Consider the following 16,421-nt stretch of genomic DNA (forward strand, 5'->3'; position numbering starts at 1 on the left):
GTAATGCCTATTTTTTCCATGAGGACTCCCATCTTTGCCATACCCTAGCTTTTGCTGAACTGACGCCACTGAGTGTCACTGTGTTGTGGGTCTGTTTGCCTGCCATCTCGCGTGTTGTTTTGTTGGACTGTGTTGACACCTGGCCATCTGCTGCTCAGCTCAAATACCCTTTCCCCCCCATCTCTCTATTTACTCGTCTGTCTGAATCCAGATGATAGGTGGCGATGATGGGATTCTGCTTATCCTGCCCTGAGAACATGTTGACACCGCTTCCAGTAGTGATAATTTGATGGGGGGCGAGGAATGAAAGACAAGAGCAGAATGCCACGTAGACGTTTGAATAAAAGATTTATTTCAACAAAAAACAAAAACAAAACAAAACAAAGAAATGCACAAAAATGATAGCCATCACCTCTGCAATTGTAAACCTGCAATTCAGAGTCAGACAAGAAAAGAGGGTATTGTAAACATTACGTTTTACAGATTCCAAAAGACCTTGTTTACAGTTGTTGCAGTTTGATTAAATGTGTAAATTAAGGTTACATTTAAAGGAACAGTTCACCCGAATACACACATGAATTCAAGTCTCCAGGGGGTGAGTAATCGATAAGAAAACTATCCCTTTAATTTAGTGCAAGTTCAAATACAATCTCCTCAAAAGGTTTTTTCATCAAAGGATATGCCAGGACAAGGATACACAATGGTCCTGCTGAGCCACGACAATGTCAAGGGTTGATGTCTTAAATAAATAGAGTGTAAACAAACAACACCATTACAATGACAGTTAAGCCATGTGCACCTTTTAGTTAGTATTACAATTAGGGCTGTCACGATATCACATTTTACATGACGATTAATTGTCACTCATATAATTGGCGATTAACGATTTAATTGTGTATTTGTCGTTGATAATTACATTTCTGTTTGGCTTTTAGGCTTTGAAGTTGCATAAGGTAGATATGACACATAACCTAAATATACAAATACATTACTGACATATTTGACAACTTACTACTTAAAAAATAACATTGATAGTGGAAATAGCCGATCTACAAGCTCACAACGTGTCGCGATGCGACGCGTTGAGATCTGCTATTTCCACTATTTCTGACATTTTTCAACATTCACCATTATGACGATTATGACAAAATAATTGCGATAATGTCAAATAATCACGATTAGACGATTATGTAATAATTGTGACAGCCCTAATTACAATGACGTTGGCCTTTAAACACATCATGTAATTTAGAAAAAGGGTTCTCCCTCCCACTGTTGATTTCATTTACTTAAAATATGACTAAAAGGTTTGTCGACTACCTTTTTTCACCAATAATGACAAAAAAAGATATATATATAAAAACGTATCTATGATGACTAAAACTATGACTAAATATTCTGACAATTTTGTCAACAAATAAAAACTAGACTACAATGTTAGGGAGGGAGTAGTGGAGAAGAGATCCAGTAGAACTAACAGACAAGTCATTTCATACTTGGTTGTGTGCAGTTGTGAGCTCTGCTACAATAGCTCTGCTACACAGCCGAGTATAAATGTATCAGGCAATTCAACGCCATCACAGCCGGCCAAAATACATTTTAGTCGCCTAAATCAACTCTAGATTTAGTCGACTAAAATCTTATGGTATTTAGTCGACTTAAAGGGATATTTCACTTTCAAAAAAACCTTTTGTCACTTTTTTCTTGTCACTCCTAACACCCTCCGAATACGTGAGCAGTACAATAAAATATTATAAAAAAAAAAATGAAAAAAGTTATTGAAAAAACACGGCCTGCTCACGTATTCGGAGGGTGTTAGGAGTGACAAGAAAAAAAGTACAGGTGTTTTAATTGAATCTATCATGGTTAAAATGGAGTTTGACGTTATAATGGGTTTGTATAGGAAGGTCCTGGAAGAGGGCAAAATGGGGGAAATGAAAATCAAATATCTAAATACTGAATGAAGAAATTTAAAAACTGTCCTGGGTGTTCCCAAAAGCCTTAATAGAGGATAAAATTACAAAAAGTTTTTTTGAAAGTGAAATATCCCTTTAAACTAGACTAGTAAAATATTTCAGAGGACTAAAACTAAATGGACGTTTATTCAAAGACAAAAACTAAATCACTAAATCATCATCATCACTGCTTTCTCCCACCTGTTAATTCAGCGACGTCTCGGCCCCTTCTTGGCATCCGCTGTGTCTGGTTTGGGTCTGGCTGACCTGGCGAATTGCTGTGGGCTCAGAGTTAAGGAACTTAAACAGTGGTAGAAAAATAATTCACAAGTAAAAGTAGTAAAGTACCAATACTGCAACATAGAAATACTCTGTCACAAGTAAAAGTCCGGAATTCAAAATGTACTAGAGCAGGGGTCTTCGATGTTTTCAGGCCAGGGACCCCTTAGTTGAGAGAGAGATGAAGCAGGGACCCCCACAGTCTTATCATAGATTCCATATAGTTTCATCGTTTGACAGCGCGATCGTCACTGTATTTTGGATTCATGACAATTTGTGTTTTCAGATATTTAACCACTTGAACCGTCAATACTTATAAAACTTAACCTTTCACTCTGTACTTAGTCTTTTCTTTTTCCCCTCTACACCAAAGCTCTTTGCCTAAAATAGCCGATCTACAAGCTCACAACGCCTCGCAGCGCGAGGCGTTGTGAGCTTGTAGATCTGCTATTTTTGGCAAAAATGTGTTGAATATGGACGCTAGGGTTCAAGTTGTTAATATAAAAAGGATTGGAAGATTTGGAGGACCCCCTGTAGTAACTCTGAGGACCCCCTGGGGGTCCCGGATCCCCTGTTGAAGACCCCTGTACTAGAGTAAAAGTACAAAAGTACAGACATCAAAATGTACTGAAAGTACCAAACGTAGAATGTACTCCCGTTTCAAGTTTTCAAATGTAAAAAAAAAAATCTTTTGAAAATAGCAGATCTACAAGTGAGCTTGTAGATGGGCCATTTTCAAATGGCCGAAATGTATAGGGCTGACGAGGTTAATGTATGTTTTGTAATTGTTGACAGTGTGTTAATTCAATGAAACCTATGGGGTGGATGCAACCTGAATCAAACACTGTTCAAGAAGAGATTTCTCCCTTTTTGACTGCCCTAGAGGACACTCCCTCCCAGGGATGTACTGGCCATTGGGAAAAGCGGGACAACTCCCGATTCCGAACGTCCGGTTCATTCCCGGCCGGTCCAGGCCGGCCATTAGGCCGGCTGGGCGGCCAACAAAGTAAATCGTCACTGTCGGGCAGAAACCTCGTATGTCCAAGTTTCAAATGTATACATTTTTTTCACAAAGCAAAACCCTGCTTCATCATACAAGGGCGTTGCACAAAGGTAGTGAAAACAGCAGATCTACAAGCACACAACGCCTCGCGGTGCGAGGTGTTGTGTGCTTGTAGATCGGCTGTTTTCACTAGTTTAAATAATTTTTAAAATGATAAATACAAAACAAATGGTTGTGGACATACAAGGTTTCCACCCGACAACTACGAAATAGAACTCATGTAATTGGCCCACTGGCTTGTCACAAATCTTTGAGTAGCAGCAGCAGCGCTATAGAGAGAGATCTCTCTCTATAGCATGCAATGAGGGCCTCTCCAACTCTGTTTCCCGGGCTGAATCAGGGGCCCAGCACGTCCCTGCTCCCTCCTCAAATGAATGTAGCTTTTAGATCATTCCTCAGGTCCATAATGGGTTAAATAATGTCATGCCATGACTTATTTCTTCTTCTCGTTAAATCACCCGTCACTGAACCAATCCCCCCCAGCATTTAAAGATGGTTCTCTGACAATGGTGGACTACTGTAGTTTCGTCAGTAAAAGTAAACATTGTGGAGGATCTAAAATGGTCCCTGGCTGTCCTCCGTCTCCGTGAAAAATAGATGTAACGAGACCTTCACCTTACGGCAGGGATGGGCAACTTTGATGATGGCGAGGGCCGATATATTTCCACCTTCACTCCAGAGGGCCACATTGCATAATGCTATGTCCAACTTTGTCATTCTAGTATCTCATACAAAAGAAGCAAAAATAGCAGATCTACAAGCTCAAAACGCATCACGCTGCGATGCGTTTTGAGCTTGTAGATCGGCTATTTTTTCTTCTTTTGAATTGGAAACCTAAATTATATTTTGTTATTTTTTGGGGGGGGGGAATCCTGAAATCTAACATTTTGATTTAATTTCAAACTCATTTAGTTATATACTCATGTTAACTTTATGAACCTAAATACAAATACATTGGACATGAAAAAAAATACACTTTAATACTACTATACTAGTCATTAAGCAACTAATATAGACTGACGGAATTAAAGCAGGTCATGTTTGGAATTGTAACAGCTGAAATCAATAATATATCAATTTTCCGGTATTAACCTGCAGGCCGCATTAAATGAAGGTGGGGGCCGCATGTGGCCCCCGGGCCGCCAGTTGCCCATGTATGCCTTACGCCTTCCCGATGTTCATCCAAATCCTCCGAACTAAACATAATCCCAGTAAATCTCGAAGGGGTCGTTTTTTTTTACTCCTCTACATCAGCATTTTAAATCTCCAGGATTTCTTTAGAGTCAAGACTACAGAACATATTGTTGCTACCGGGCAGAAACCTTGCATCTCCATATTTCAATTTGTGTCTTTCTTTTTTTTTTGTAAAACAATGAATCACTTGTGAGCTTGTAGATCTGCAATTTCAACATTGTTTTTTTTTTTTAACGTTCTGAAAGTGAAAGTTGTTAAGTCCGTCTGTGGGTTTAAAAAGTAATTTAAAAGTATTAAAGTATTTTTTAAATTTTCTGAAAAGTAATGGTTTTGTACATACAAGCTTTCATCCGACAGTGACAAATAAGTATGTGACCGCGCCGTTTCCAGCTCCTAATATAGGTCATTATAATGTACAACTTAAATTTGTGGTTGCTCCAAAAGCTTTTGATCCTTAAGATCTAGATCCCCATCTTTAAAAAGAAATGCTGCTTCTGTTCTTGTTGAGCCTGTTAAAATTGAGTGTAATATGTCCCTCCGGGCACATGAAACTTCAGAGGTCTGGAGGTTTATCTATCCCACACATCCACAATGTAAATGTTTTGTGAAAATCTGACATGCATCTTATTGTGACAAATCACAGAAAATAAATAAATCTTCTGATTTGACTACTAATGTGTTGATTTGATATTTAGACACAGTAGCTGGCGATAGATCTTTTGTGTACACGTTTACTATATTTGTACTTGTTAATACCGGTGTTAATCTGTTACATATTTTAATGGACTTTGACTACAATTTTATTTATACTACGTAGTTTTATTGTGACCGTTTACCATGAGAAATGCCACAGCTTGTCTCCGTGTGTATGTCTGTCTGTCTGTCTGTCTGTCTGTCTGTCTGTGTGTGTGTGTACACATTTTTACGGTCTATGGGTTTGCTGCTCTGACAACATGCTCTGATGTCACTGTGATGACACATCCAGCACATCTTGTCCACGTATCCGTGTATCACCTATGTAAAAGTCCATATATGGGTATTCCCCAGAATCCCTTTTATGCCCATATATGAAGATCCCTGATGTCATCAATATACATCACTGGCCAGATGGCCAAGACACGGCCCATATCTGTGTGGCTGGTTCAGATAGGGATCTCCATGTATGGGCATAAAAAGGATTGTATGTTGTGAATGATGTCATGGGAACCACTAACAGAATCCCTTTTATGCCCATACATGGAGATCCCTGATGTCATCAATATTAAGCCCATATCTAACTTCATATGGGAATGCCATATCTGTCTGGCTGGTTCAGACAGTGATCTCCATGTATGGGCATAAAAGGGATGTACCATATACAGTACATGGATCTCCATATATGGGTACCAGTGGTCTCCAAATATGGGTAACTGGTCCGATATACATCACTGGCCAAGAATTGGCGCGACCTGTATACATCACACTTTTTGTGTTCGGTCTTTTCTCTTTACTGCTATTTATTTTCTAACACCAGCGAACGACTTGATCTGCAACATAGCTCTTTGATACAGCAAAGTTGTACTCTGAACTGTATGTAGTTCTACACAGGATTGTTGCTATAAAAGGACGCTAGAAGCAAAGGATAACCCTAAAAGCATATTTACATTGAGCATTGCATTCTGTCAAGACAGAAAATAGGAAATAATAAACGACACGTATTTATGTTGTCAAAGAGATACATTATTCTCGTCTCTGTTCTTTCTACTCTGCTCCACAATTATGCACTGCTGCATGCAATTTTATGTTCAATTAATGTCCGCCGCCACCACGTCTTATATGCACGGCAGTCTGTATTATATTGATGTGGATTAAAGCAACACTTGATTATTTTATTTTTTTACCTTTTTTCAAATAAAACAATTCGTCGACGAGTCGGATTAAAACCCCGACTCGATAAAAGACAGCTGAAGACAGCCCTAGTAGGCAGGTAGGTGGTCAGTCAGTCGATCTGTCATATAACATCTGTAGATCACTCACGTTTTAAGACATGGTACCGTACATCTTCACTGTGCGTTTCAGCCAATTACTGAGGTATTACTTCTTTCTCAAAAAAACTAATCTTAATGAATTATTCTTCTCAGATAATGCAAGCACAAACATTGCTTTAACCCATTTAGGCCTAAAATTATTGACTGCTTTAACCAGTGAAACATAGCAGATATACAAGCTCACAGAGTGCCGCGCTGCGAGCTTGTAGATCTGCTATTTTTGAAAAAAAGGCGTGAAAATGTGTGCAAATCTTTGAATATATGTATTTTTAGAGCGAACGTTTGTACTCAAATTTTGCTTCTGGGTGGTCCCTGGAACTAAATATTTTGAGATGCGGGTCCGTGGCCAAATAAATATAATTTTGGGGGTCCTTCACATGAAAAGGTTTGAGAACCAGTGACATAGTAGTCTCTCAAGAAGAGACTAACTGAGCTCCATTTAAGTGAAAAGGACCTTTTCTTTGACGATGGCTGGCCAGATTGCTGACATAGAAACACAGGTATTTCAAAAGAATCTTAGAAGGATTCAAAAGACACTTATAGAATCGGGTCAAAATTCTAATTTTCACGATTTTTCAAAAATAGCAGATCTACAAGCTCGCAGCGCGGCACCGAGCTTGTATATCTGCTATTTTTTTATTTTTAAAGCATAAAACATTGCGTCATAATGTGTTCAGGCCTAAATGGGTTAATTAATCATAACTACTAAACATTAGGACAAAAAAAAGGTGTGATTTCTTTTTTTTTACTAGGCAGTAGTGCTCATGAATCAATAATTCTCGTCTTGTTTGGGCAGGCAAATGAAAGGATACCACCACCAGGGGCTTGTCGTAGAGAACGTAGCCATTGGTGTCCCGCAGGGCCTTCTCTGCACTGCGCTCGCTGGGGAGCCCCACGAACGCTTGTCCTTTCATCCGACCCTCCTTCATTAACACAATGTCAAACCTGAGGCAGAGGAGGAGACGGGCCACGTGCCGTTATCAATCACTGGGGAGCGCTGCCATGCCATGCAAAAGACAGTTTACAGTTTAGGCTATGATAGAAAATATTAATGTTCCACAAGGATGAAGGATTTGAAGAATTGACAAAGGTTTATTCAAAGAGGCAGAAAGTTGAACATAGTGTCAGCATTCACAGGATCAGGGGAGAAGGCCTCCTGGCCTCTCCTGTCAGCCCCTCTGGGCACAAGCCTCCCTAGTATCATTACCATACAGCTCTTATAGTCCAAGATGCTCTTCTAACATGTTAACATGGTCTTATAAGGATATGTTCTAAACATAAAGACAACATACAAATAGTTATACAGGGTACAGATTTGCTGACAGAGTGAGAGAGCAAGCATAGGTGGGGGAGAGAACTCAGCTGTTAGATTGACAGCTGCAGGTACAGCTAAATGAGTAGCCTTGTGAGATTTAGACTTTAGATTTAGACTGTATACTTGTTACTCTATAAATATTTCTACCACAAGGCATTTAGCAGACGCTTTTAATCCAAAGCGACTTACAATAAGCAGATAAAAAACATCACAATAATAAACAAGATAATAAGTCAGTACATTAACAGCAATATAACAATGTAAATGGATATCTATCTAGAGAAAAACACAATGTAATCAAAGTTCTAAAAAACCTAAAAACAAAAACAAATGCTAACTAGCTTCATGTATGGTCATTGATTTTACTGTAGTGCTAAGGGTTTAGGTGGAGTCTGAAAAGGTGAGTCTTCAGTCCACGGCGAAAGCTAGCGAGTGAGTCCGTTGTTCTAAGTGCGACAGGGAGTTTATTCCACAATTTGGGAGCCAGGAGGGCAAACTGTCTCGGACGAGTGGATTTTTGCCCTGGAGTTTTTAGCGAGGGTTCTGTCAGCATCCCTGTGTTGGCTGATCTAAGTGAACGGGTGGGGGTGTAGGGGTTGATCAGGTTTTGGAGGTATGGAGGAGCCATACCTTTGGCTGCTTTGAAGGTCAGCATCAGTGTTTTGTATTCAGTGCGGACAGCAGGGGTGTCTTCATCCTACAGTATGTCATCGGCTATTTTCAGCAAAGGTATTTCGTGTAGAGGTGGCCTATTATAGGGCAGTGGTTCTCAACCTGTGGGTCGGGACCCCCAGAGGGGTCCCCAAATTATTTTTGGGGGGGGTCCCCAGATGTTAAGCTAAATGTTAACATCGTTTTGAAAATAGCCGATCTACATGCTCACAACGCCTCGCGTGTAAGCAGGGTTGTTAAGTAACGGATTACATGATTATGTAATCAGATTACAAAAATCAGGTAACTTGTAAAGTCTCAGGTTACATTTTAAAATGTGTAATCTGAATTACAGTAATGGATCTGAATGATGGGGGTTACATGCTGGATTACATTCTCCTCTTGCAATCATCAATTTTACAAATAAGTTATAACGCCAAACAATAAAATAATCAAGTCGAATCAGCAAAAAGTACTGCCTTTTGCTTAAGTAGAATTCTGTTGTCCTTTTCCTAATTTCATAGGTTCAATATTCTTGTCTAGTTATCAATGGTAAAACTTGTTTTATTTAATTAGAGAGTTTTGCTAAACAGTAATCCAAAAGTAACTGAAAGTAACTAGTAGTTACTTTTAAAATTGTGATAATCAGATTACGTTACTGACTACATCTTCTTTGCAAGTAACTTGTAACTGTAGGGGATTCCTTTTTAAAAGTAACCCTAACAACCCTGGTTGTGAGCATGTAGATCTGCTATTTTCACAATGATCGAGTCAAACCAAATGTAATGCCAACTCCTACAATTCCAAGTGCTTGTGCGGGGATTTTGGGGTTCACGGCCTGAAAAGGTTGAGGACCACTGTTATAGGGCATGGCAGTTTTGTTTGTTTTGCTTTTTTCACAGAATCAAAGGTTTTATGGTCATCATTCACCAGGATCCTGGATGGATTGATTCTAAGCTTAAAACAATTCATATAAATATTTGTGTTAACCCATTTAGGCCTAACCTATAGAATTGGGCTAAATCAGAAATTAGCCTACAAAACAAATATGTTGCTACATACTGTACATGTACTGTAAGCCCCTCCCAAACAGCAAAATGTGTTCCCGGCCTGAATGGGTTAATCTCTTTTAATGGGGAAAACTGAATGGCCCATTATTGTTGTGGCACCAGAAAACACCGCCCACTGCTATGCCCTACACAGACTATGGGAATCCAGAAGTGTTTTAGACCATGCTTTTGTTCATTTAGTGACATTCCATAGGCTGCATATTCATATTAATGAATATTAGCTGCCTGAATCACATCCAAAGTACACATCCAAATGGATTCAGGCTGGGAAGATAGTAAGATACACATGGGCTTCCACACACATTACTGTGAGCTTTAGCTTGTGTGTTGCTTGTTGTAGCCATTGTATCCCACAGATATCCCACACACTCTTGCAATCCTTTCTATCTAATACATACATGGGCAACTGGCGGCCCGGGGGCCACATGCGGCCCCCACCTTCACTTAATGCGGCCCGCAGGTTAATACCAGAATACTGATATATTATTGATTTCAGCTGTTACAATTCCAAACATGACCTGCTTTAATTCCGTCAGTCTATATTAGTAGCTTAATGACTATAGTATTAGTATTAAAATGTATTGTTTATGTCCAGTGTATTTGTATATAAATAAATGCGTTTGAAATTAAATACAAAATTTACATTTCAGGTTTCCCATTAAAAAATAACAAAAAATAATTCAGGATTCCAATTCAAAAGAAACAAAAATAGCCGATCTACAAGCTCAAAACGCATCGCAGTGTGATGCATTTTGAGCTTGTAGATCTGCTATTTTTGCTTCTTTTGTATGAGATACTAGAATGACAAAGTAGGACCGGGACGTAGCAATATGCAATGTGGCCCTCTGGAGTGAAGGTGGAAATATAGTGGCCCTCGCCATCTTCAAAGTTGCCCACCCTTGATCTAATAGTTAAATGACTCATCTGCACATTAGACAGGATTACGTACATGTTTCGCTCTGCTTCTGATGAAGGGTCAATGTATCTCCCGTAGATGTATTTAAGGTCCTGAGAGACAACATGAATAACATAAGTCAATAAATGAAAGGTAACAGTAGTATTAACAGTTGCTATAGAATACATCTATCGTGGAGAGAAGTAATCATTAGGTTTCCTCAGGCTTTAGATAAACACATCATGGCATGACACAGATGAATACAAGGGACCAGAGCAGACTGCTATTACAAATGTAATCATGCAAATACGAACAAACACATTTCAAATGGGGCAACAACTGAAAAAGAAAAGTATAAAAAAATACCTACCTTCTCTTCCACTTGCTTAGCGATATTCTTCACGTAGAGTCTGCAAGTGGGCTCACCAGGCTCATACTTTTTAAACACAGACATCCTTTTTATCTCTGTTTTGAAAAAAAGAGAAGGGCAAAAACCTCAGTAGATCCCAGTTGCATTTAACCCATTTAGGCCTAGAATTATTGAATGCTTTAACCAGTGAAAAATAGCAGATATACAAGCTCACAGCGCGGCACCGAGTGCCGCGCTGCGACCTTGTAGATCTGCTATTTTTGAAAAATCATGATTTTTCTTTGCAAGTCTTTGAATATATCTATTTAAAAGCGAACATTTGTAACTCAAATATTTGCTTCTGGGGGGTCCCTGGAACAACATATTTTGAGATGGGGGTCCGTAGCCAAATACCTGTAATTTTGGGGGGTCCTTGACATGAAAAAGTTTGAAAACCACTGATTTAGAGGAAGGATTTAGAAGTCGGGTCAAAGATCGGGTCAAAGATATTCAAAGACTTGCACTCATTTTCACGATTTTTCAAAAATAGCAGATCTACAAGTTCGCTGCGCGGCACTCGGTGCCACGCTGTGAGCTTGTATATCTGCTATTTTTCTAAAGTTAAAGCATAAAATAATGGTTAAAGTGGTTAAAATCTAACGCGACTCGGGCGCGTTCCAGGTATTTGAGAGTTAAAAGAAATCAAAGGAACAAAGGATCACAGAGCTGTCTAAACTTATATAATTGCTAATTCAAAGTCATTTTAACACAATGTCAAACAACGAATCCATTTTTCTCTAAGCCAGCACTTATTAAGTGTGGCTTTCTCAAATACCGTATTAAACACAGTATATATATCGTATATGTCGGGTGGAAACCTGTTACTAAACTGTTACTTTTCAGCATTCAAATTAAAAAATTGCAAAAGTAGCAGATCTACAACCTCGGAAATGTGGCATGGCGCTGTATGATCAAGTAGGTCGTTAATTTACAAAAAAACAGCAAAACATTTAAAAACATGATAGTAATAGGTTTCTGCCAGACAGGAACCCCCTTCTCAAAATATGTTGTTCCAGGGACCACCCCAGAAGCAAATATTTGAGTTACAAATGTTTGCTTTAAAAAATATGTATTCAAAGATTTGCACAAATTATCTAGATTTTTCAAAAATAGCAGATCTTTTCAATAGCTAAAGCATAAAATAATGGTTACATTGATAATGCGTAATAATGCGTTCCCGGATGACAGTACGTAGGGCTGTCACGATATGACATTTTACATGACGATTAATTGTCACTCAAATAATTGGCGATTAACGATTTGATTGTGTTTTTGTCGTTGATAATTACATTTCTGTTTGGCTTTTAGGCTTTGAAGTTGTACATGGTAGATATGACACATAACCTAAATATACAAAGAAATTACTGACATATTTGACAACTTACTACTTAAAAAATAACTTTGATAGTGGAAATAGCCGATCTACAAGCTCACAACGCGTCGCATCGCGACGCGTTGTGAGCTTGTAGATCTGCTATTTCCACTATTTTGGACATTTTTCAACATTCGCGATTATGACAAAATAATTGCGATAATGTCAAATAATCACGATTAGACGATTATGTAATAATTGTGACAGCCCTAACAGTACGCCCGCAATGTTTTTACCTTCTCTGGAAAGCCGTCCTTTCTCCAGCTCCTTCCTGGAGATGACATCGGAGGGGAGACCGTCGCTGTCGTCGCTGTCCTCGTCTTGGTCCTGGGGGGCCGGGGCGCTCGGGTAGAGCTTCCCGAAGCCTTCGCCTTCCTGCTCCTCCTCCTCCAGGGCGGGGCCGCAGGCGGCTGGCCCCCTCTCGTCCTCTTCTGACAGGGGGAACAAACAAGACTTTGCATGGATCAAGCGCACAAATAAAAAACTAAAAAAAGGATTTGGGGGGCACGGTGGCGCAGTGGTTAGCGCTTCGCCTCACAGCTAGAAGGTCCTGGGTTCGATTCCCGCCGGGGGACGCTGTGGGCGCTGGCGGCGTGTTCCTCCTCCGCGTCATCAGCGCCCACACCCTAGGTGGGGTTGGCGATAGGGCCTTTCTGTGTGGAGTTTGCATGTTCTCCCCGTATCTCCTAGGGTTGATACCCTCACAAAAACATGCACGTAATCCTGGTCTCAATAATGCCTCCCCCTGGCCAGCCGGGGCGCCTGATGGAGGGGAAAGGAACTGGTTGGAATAACGTGTTCCTTCCACGCGCTACGTCCAAACCAGGGAAATCCCCACTGTCAGGTGAAAAGAAGCAACTTGGACTCCTCATGCATAGAAGGAGGCATGAGGTCAGTCCGTTGTCTCCCCAGGCGCGGCAGAGGGAGAGCAGAGCCCAGGATTACATAGGCAATTGGCACTGGGTGAAAAAATGGGTTACAAAATTGTGGGATAAAAATTAGTAAAAAAAAAAAAAAAAGCATCAGTTTCATTTTAGATGAAAAATTGTGTTGGCTAAAGAAAAGAGCTTGTAAATCTGCTAATAGTGATCAGTAGTGCGAACTACTGATTAAGGCATAGGCTACACAGAGCTGGATATTTCATATATCCCGGTTTTTCAGATATCCACATAGAAAAATATCTAGGTCCACACGACAAAGATATCTAGGTCTAACAAGCACACACACAGTATAGTCTTCAGAGATATCCGGGTTCCACGTCTACACGGATCCAGTGAATCGGATATTTTTCAATCTCTCCACTTATTTATCCGGTTTCAAAAATATCCAGATTCGTGGCCGAAATATCCAGCTTTGTGTGGCTGCAAGCCCCAAACGCCCCCACCCGTGCACTTAGATCAACCAACACGGGGATGTTAACAGAACCCTCGCTAAAAACCCCAGGGCAAAAATCCACTCGTCCGAGACAGTTTGCCCTCCTGGCCCCCAAGTTGTGGAATAAACTCCCTGTCGCACTTAGAACAACGGACTCACTCGCTAGCTTTCGCCGAGGACTGAAGACTCACCTTTTCAGACTCCACCTAAACCCTTAGCACTACTGGAAAAATCAATGACCATACATGAAGCTAGTTAGCATTTGTTTTTAGGTTTTTTAGAAACCTTTTTTTTTTTACGGATTATATAGTTATTTTTTTCTAGATATATATTCATTCACATGTTATATTGCTGTTGATGTACTGACACTTAATCTTGTTTATTATTGTGATGTTTATTTGCTTATTGTAAGTCGCTTTGGATTCAAAGCGTCTGCTAAATGCCTAAACTGTAAACTGTAACGCATACAAAAATGTCTAGCTTCAGAAATATCCAGCTCCGTGTAGCCGGCGCCTTAGAAGGCATTTGAAGAATCGGCCTCAGTTTTACTCCTTAATTGTATTTGTATTTTCTCCCTGTGAAATAAGCTAATAATCATGTTCTTAACAGTGCAGTTTAATATAAAATCATTTGGTATAAGGGACCTGGATATCGGATAAAAAAGGTTGAGATCCAAGTAGGGATGGGTATCGTCTGCGATACTTTTAATGGTATCGTTCGCATGACGTCGATACTATCGAGTATCGGTTCACGTAAAAACAAACGATACCTCGTTTCGATACTCTTGAACGCACCCCTGGCCGATCGTATCTGTAACAGTTGGGCTACTGAGAGTTTAATGACTGCTTTAGTAGGCTACACTCGTTACTGTGGAAAATAGCCGACAATAGCCTATAATGTTTATTATCCAACGTCTATACAGTAGTAGTCACATCAACTACACTACTACTAGGCCTACTTGACATGAAAATGGCTGAATAACTGGCTTAATAACCTATTTTGGTGTGTAAAATAGCCCATAGAAAAAGGCAAATAATAAGTATAATAATAAATAAAAAGTATCGAAAATGGTATTGAAAAGGGTATCGTATCGATTCCCAGTTATCGAAAAAGGTATCGTATCGATTCAAAGGTGAACGATACCCATCCCTAGATCCAAGTCTACACACCAAATTAACAATGGAAATCTATTCAAAAGGATATTGCTGTTTTGTAAACGCGTGTCGTAGAGGCAGTGGGAGAAAAGGTAGATGTGTACGATTGTGTACGTGTATACTGTAGGTGGTGGAATTACTGGAGGCAGTCAACCTGTAAAAATCCTGGGGAACAACTTATCAGCCAGATGTGGCACGTGTGCATATCAGCTGTGGAGCAAGAAGGGCTCCGATATACACCGGCAGAGAACTACATCACTCAAAATTATCCTCCACCTTATCTCAAACCTCCTCCACCACCTTGCTTTTCATTTAACCCATTTAGAACGAGTACACATTTTGTGTATCATTATTTTATGATTTAACTATTGAAAAATAGCAGATATACAAGCTCACAGCGCGGCACCGAGTGCCGCGCTGCGAGCTATTTTTGAAAAATCGTGAAAATTTGAATTTTGACCCGATTCTATAAGTGTCTTTTGAATCCTCCTAAGATTTTTTGAAAAACCTATATTTCTATGTCAGCAATCTGGCTAAACGTTGTCAAAGAAAAGGTCCTTTTCACTTAACTGGAGCTCAGTTAGTCTGTTCTTGAGAGACTACTATGTCAGTGGTTCTCATACCTTTTCATGTGAAGGACCCCCAAAATGATATTTATTTGGCCAAGGACCCCCATCTCAAAATATCTAGTTCCAGGGACCCCCCAGAAGCAAAATTTGAGTTACGGTATAAACGCTCGCTTTGAAAATACATATATTCAAAGATTTGCGCACATTTTCACGACTTTGTCAAAAATAGCAGATCTACAAGCTCGCAGCGCGGCACTCGGTGCCGCGCTGCGAGCTTGTATATCTGCTATTTTTCACTGGTTAAAGCATTCAATAATTCTAGGCCTAAATGGGTTAAATGGCGTGTTTATCGAAACCACCGGGCCCCCTGCCTACCCCCCTGCCCGCCGTGTCCCCCAGAAACAAGACTAATCCAAAAAAAAGAAGCCACATGCCATAGTTGATCTTTCCCCCGTGCCTTTATGATATCTTTCCCGTTTCCGAGGTTTGAGATCTGTTTTACTTCTGGGGTTTCTGGGGGCGAAGGGAGTGAAGTCGCAGAGGATGTTAACAACAGGAGGAGAGGAGAGCGATAAGGGGAGCGGGGAACAGATGGCTTAGAGGTGCCCCGAGAGATGACATCCCCTCTCGCAGATAGCGGGCGCGGCATTAGTGATATAGGTTTTTCTTCTGTAGCAGTGTAAGTGTGATACACTATATGATGGGGTGGCTGGTTAACTCTCAAATACCTGGAACGCGCCCGAGTCGCGTTAGATTTGAACCACTTTAACCATTATTGAATGCTTTAACTATTGAAAAATAGCAGATATACAAGCTCACAGCGCGGCACCGAGTGCCGCGCTGCGAGCTTGTAGATCTGCTATTTTTGGAAAAAAAAAACGTGAAAATGTGTGCAAGTCTTTGAATATCTTTGACGCGATCTTTGACCCGACTTCTAAATCCTTCTTCTAAATCATGTTGTTCTCAAACTTTTCATGTCAAGGACCCCCGAAATTACAGGTATGTGGCCGCGGACCCCCCATCTCAAAATATGTTGTTCCAGGGACCACCCAGAAGTAAATATTTGAGTTACAAATGTTCGCTTTTAAGTAGAT

At 40.1% G+C, this 16,421-nt stretch overlaps 1 protein-coding gene across 2 annotated transcripts in view; it reads right to left on the bottom strand.

Annotated features, from left to right (window-relative positions):
* Positions 1-410: 410 nt before the first annotated feature.
* Positions 411-16,421, bottom strand: part of rnpc3 (RNA-binding region (RNP1, RRM) containing 3) — a 40,627-nt gene continuing 24,616 nt past the window's right edge. Inside the window, exons 11-16 of one of the 2 annotated variants that reach the window (XM_080751493.1) lie at positions 12,467-12,658; positions 10,820-10,914; positions 10,504-10,562; positions 7,331-7,463; positions 2,157-2,233; positions 411-739 (exon numbers count right to left, since the gene is read on the bottom strand). In XM_080751493.1, coding sequence (XP_080607619.1) covers positions 2,165-2,233; positions 7,331-7,463; positions 10,504-10,562; positions 10,820-10,914; positions 12,467-12,658 — 548 coding nt within the window. In that variant the 3' untranslated portion in view covers positions 411-739; positions 2,157-2,164. Of the gene's footprint in view, positions 740-2,156; positions 2,234-7,330; positions 7,464-10,503; positions 10,563-10,819; positions 10,915-12,466; positions 12,662-16,421 lie in introns of both variants that reach the window. The other variant, XM_080751492.1, reaches the window with a different exon arrangement.

This window comes from Nannobrachium achirus (genome assembly GCF_963921795.1).
Source record: "Nannobrachium achirus genome assembly, chromosome: 21".
Lineage (NCBI taxonomy): Eukaryota > Metazoa > Chordata > Actinopteri > Myctophiformes > Myctophidae > Nannobrachium > Nannobrachium achirus.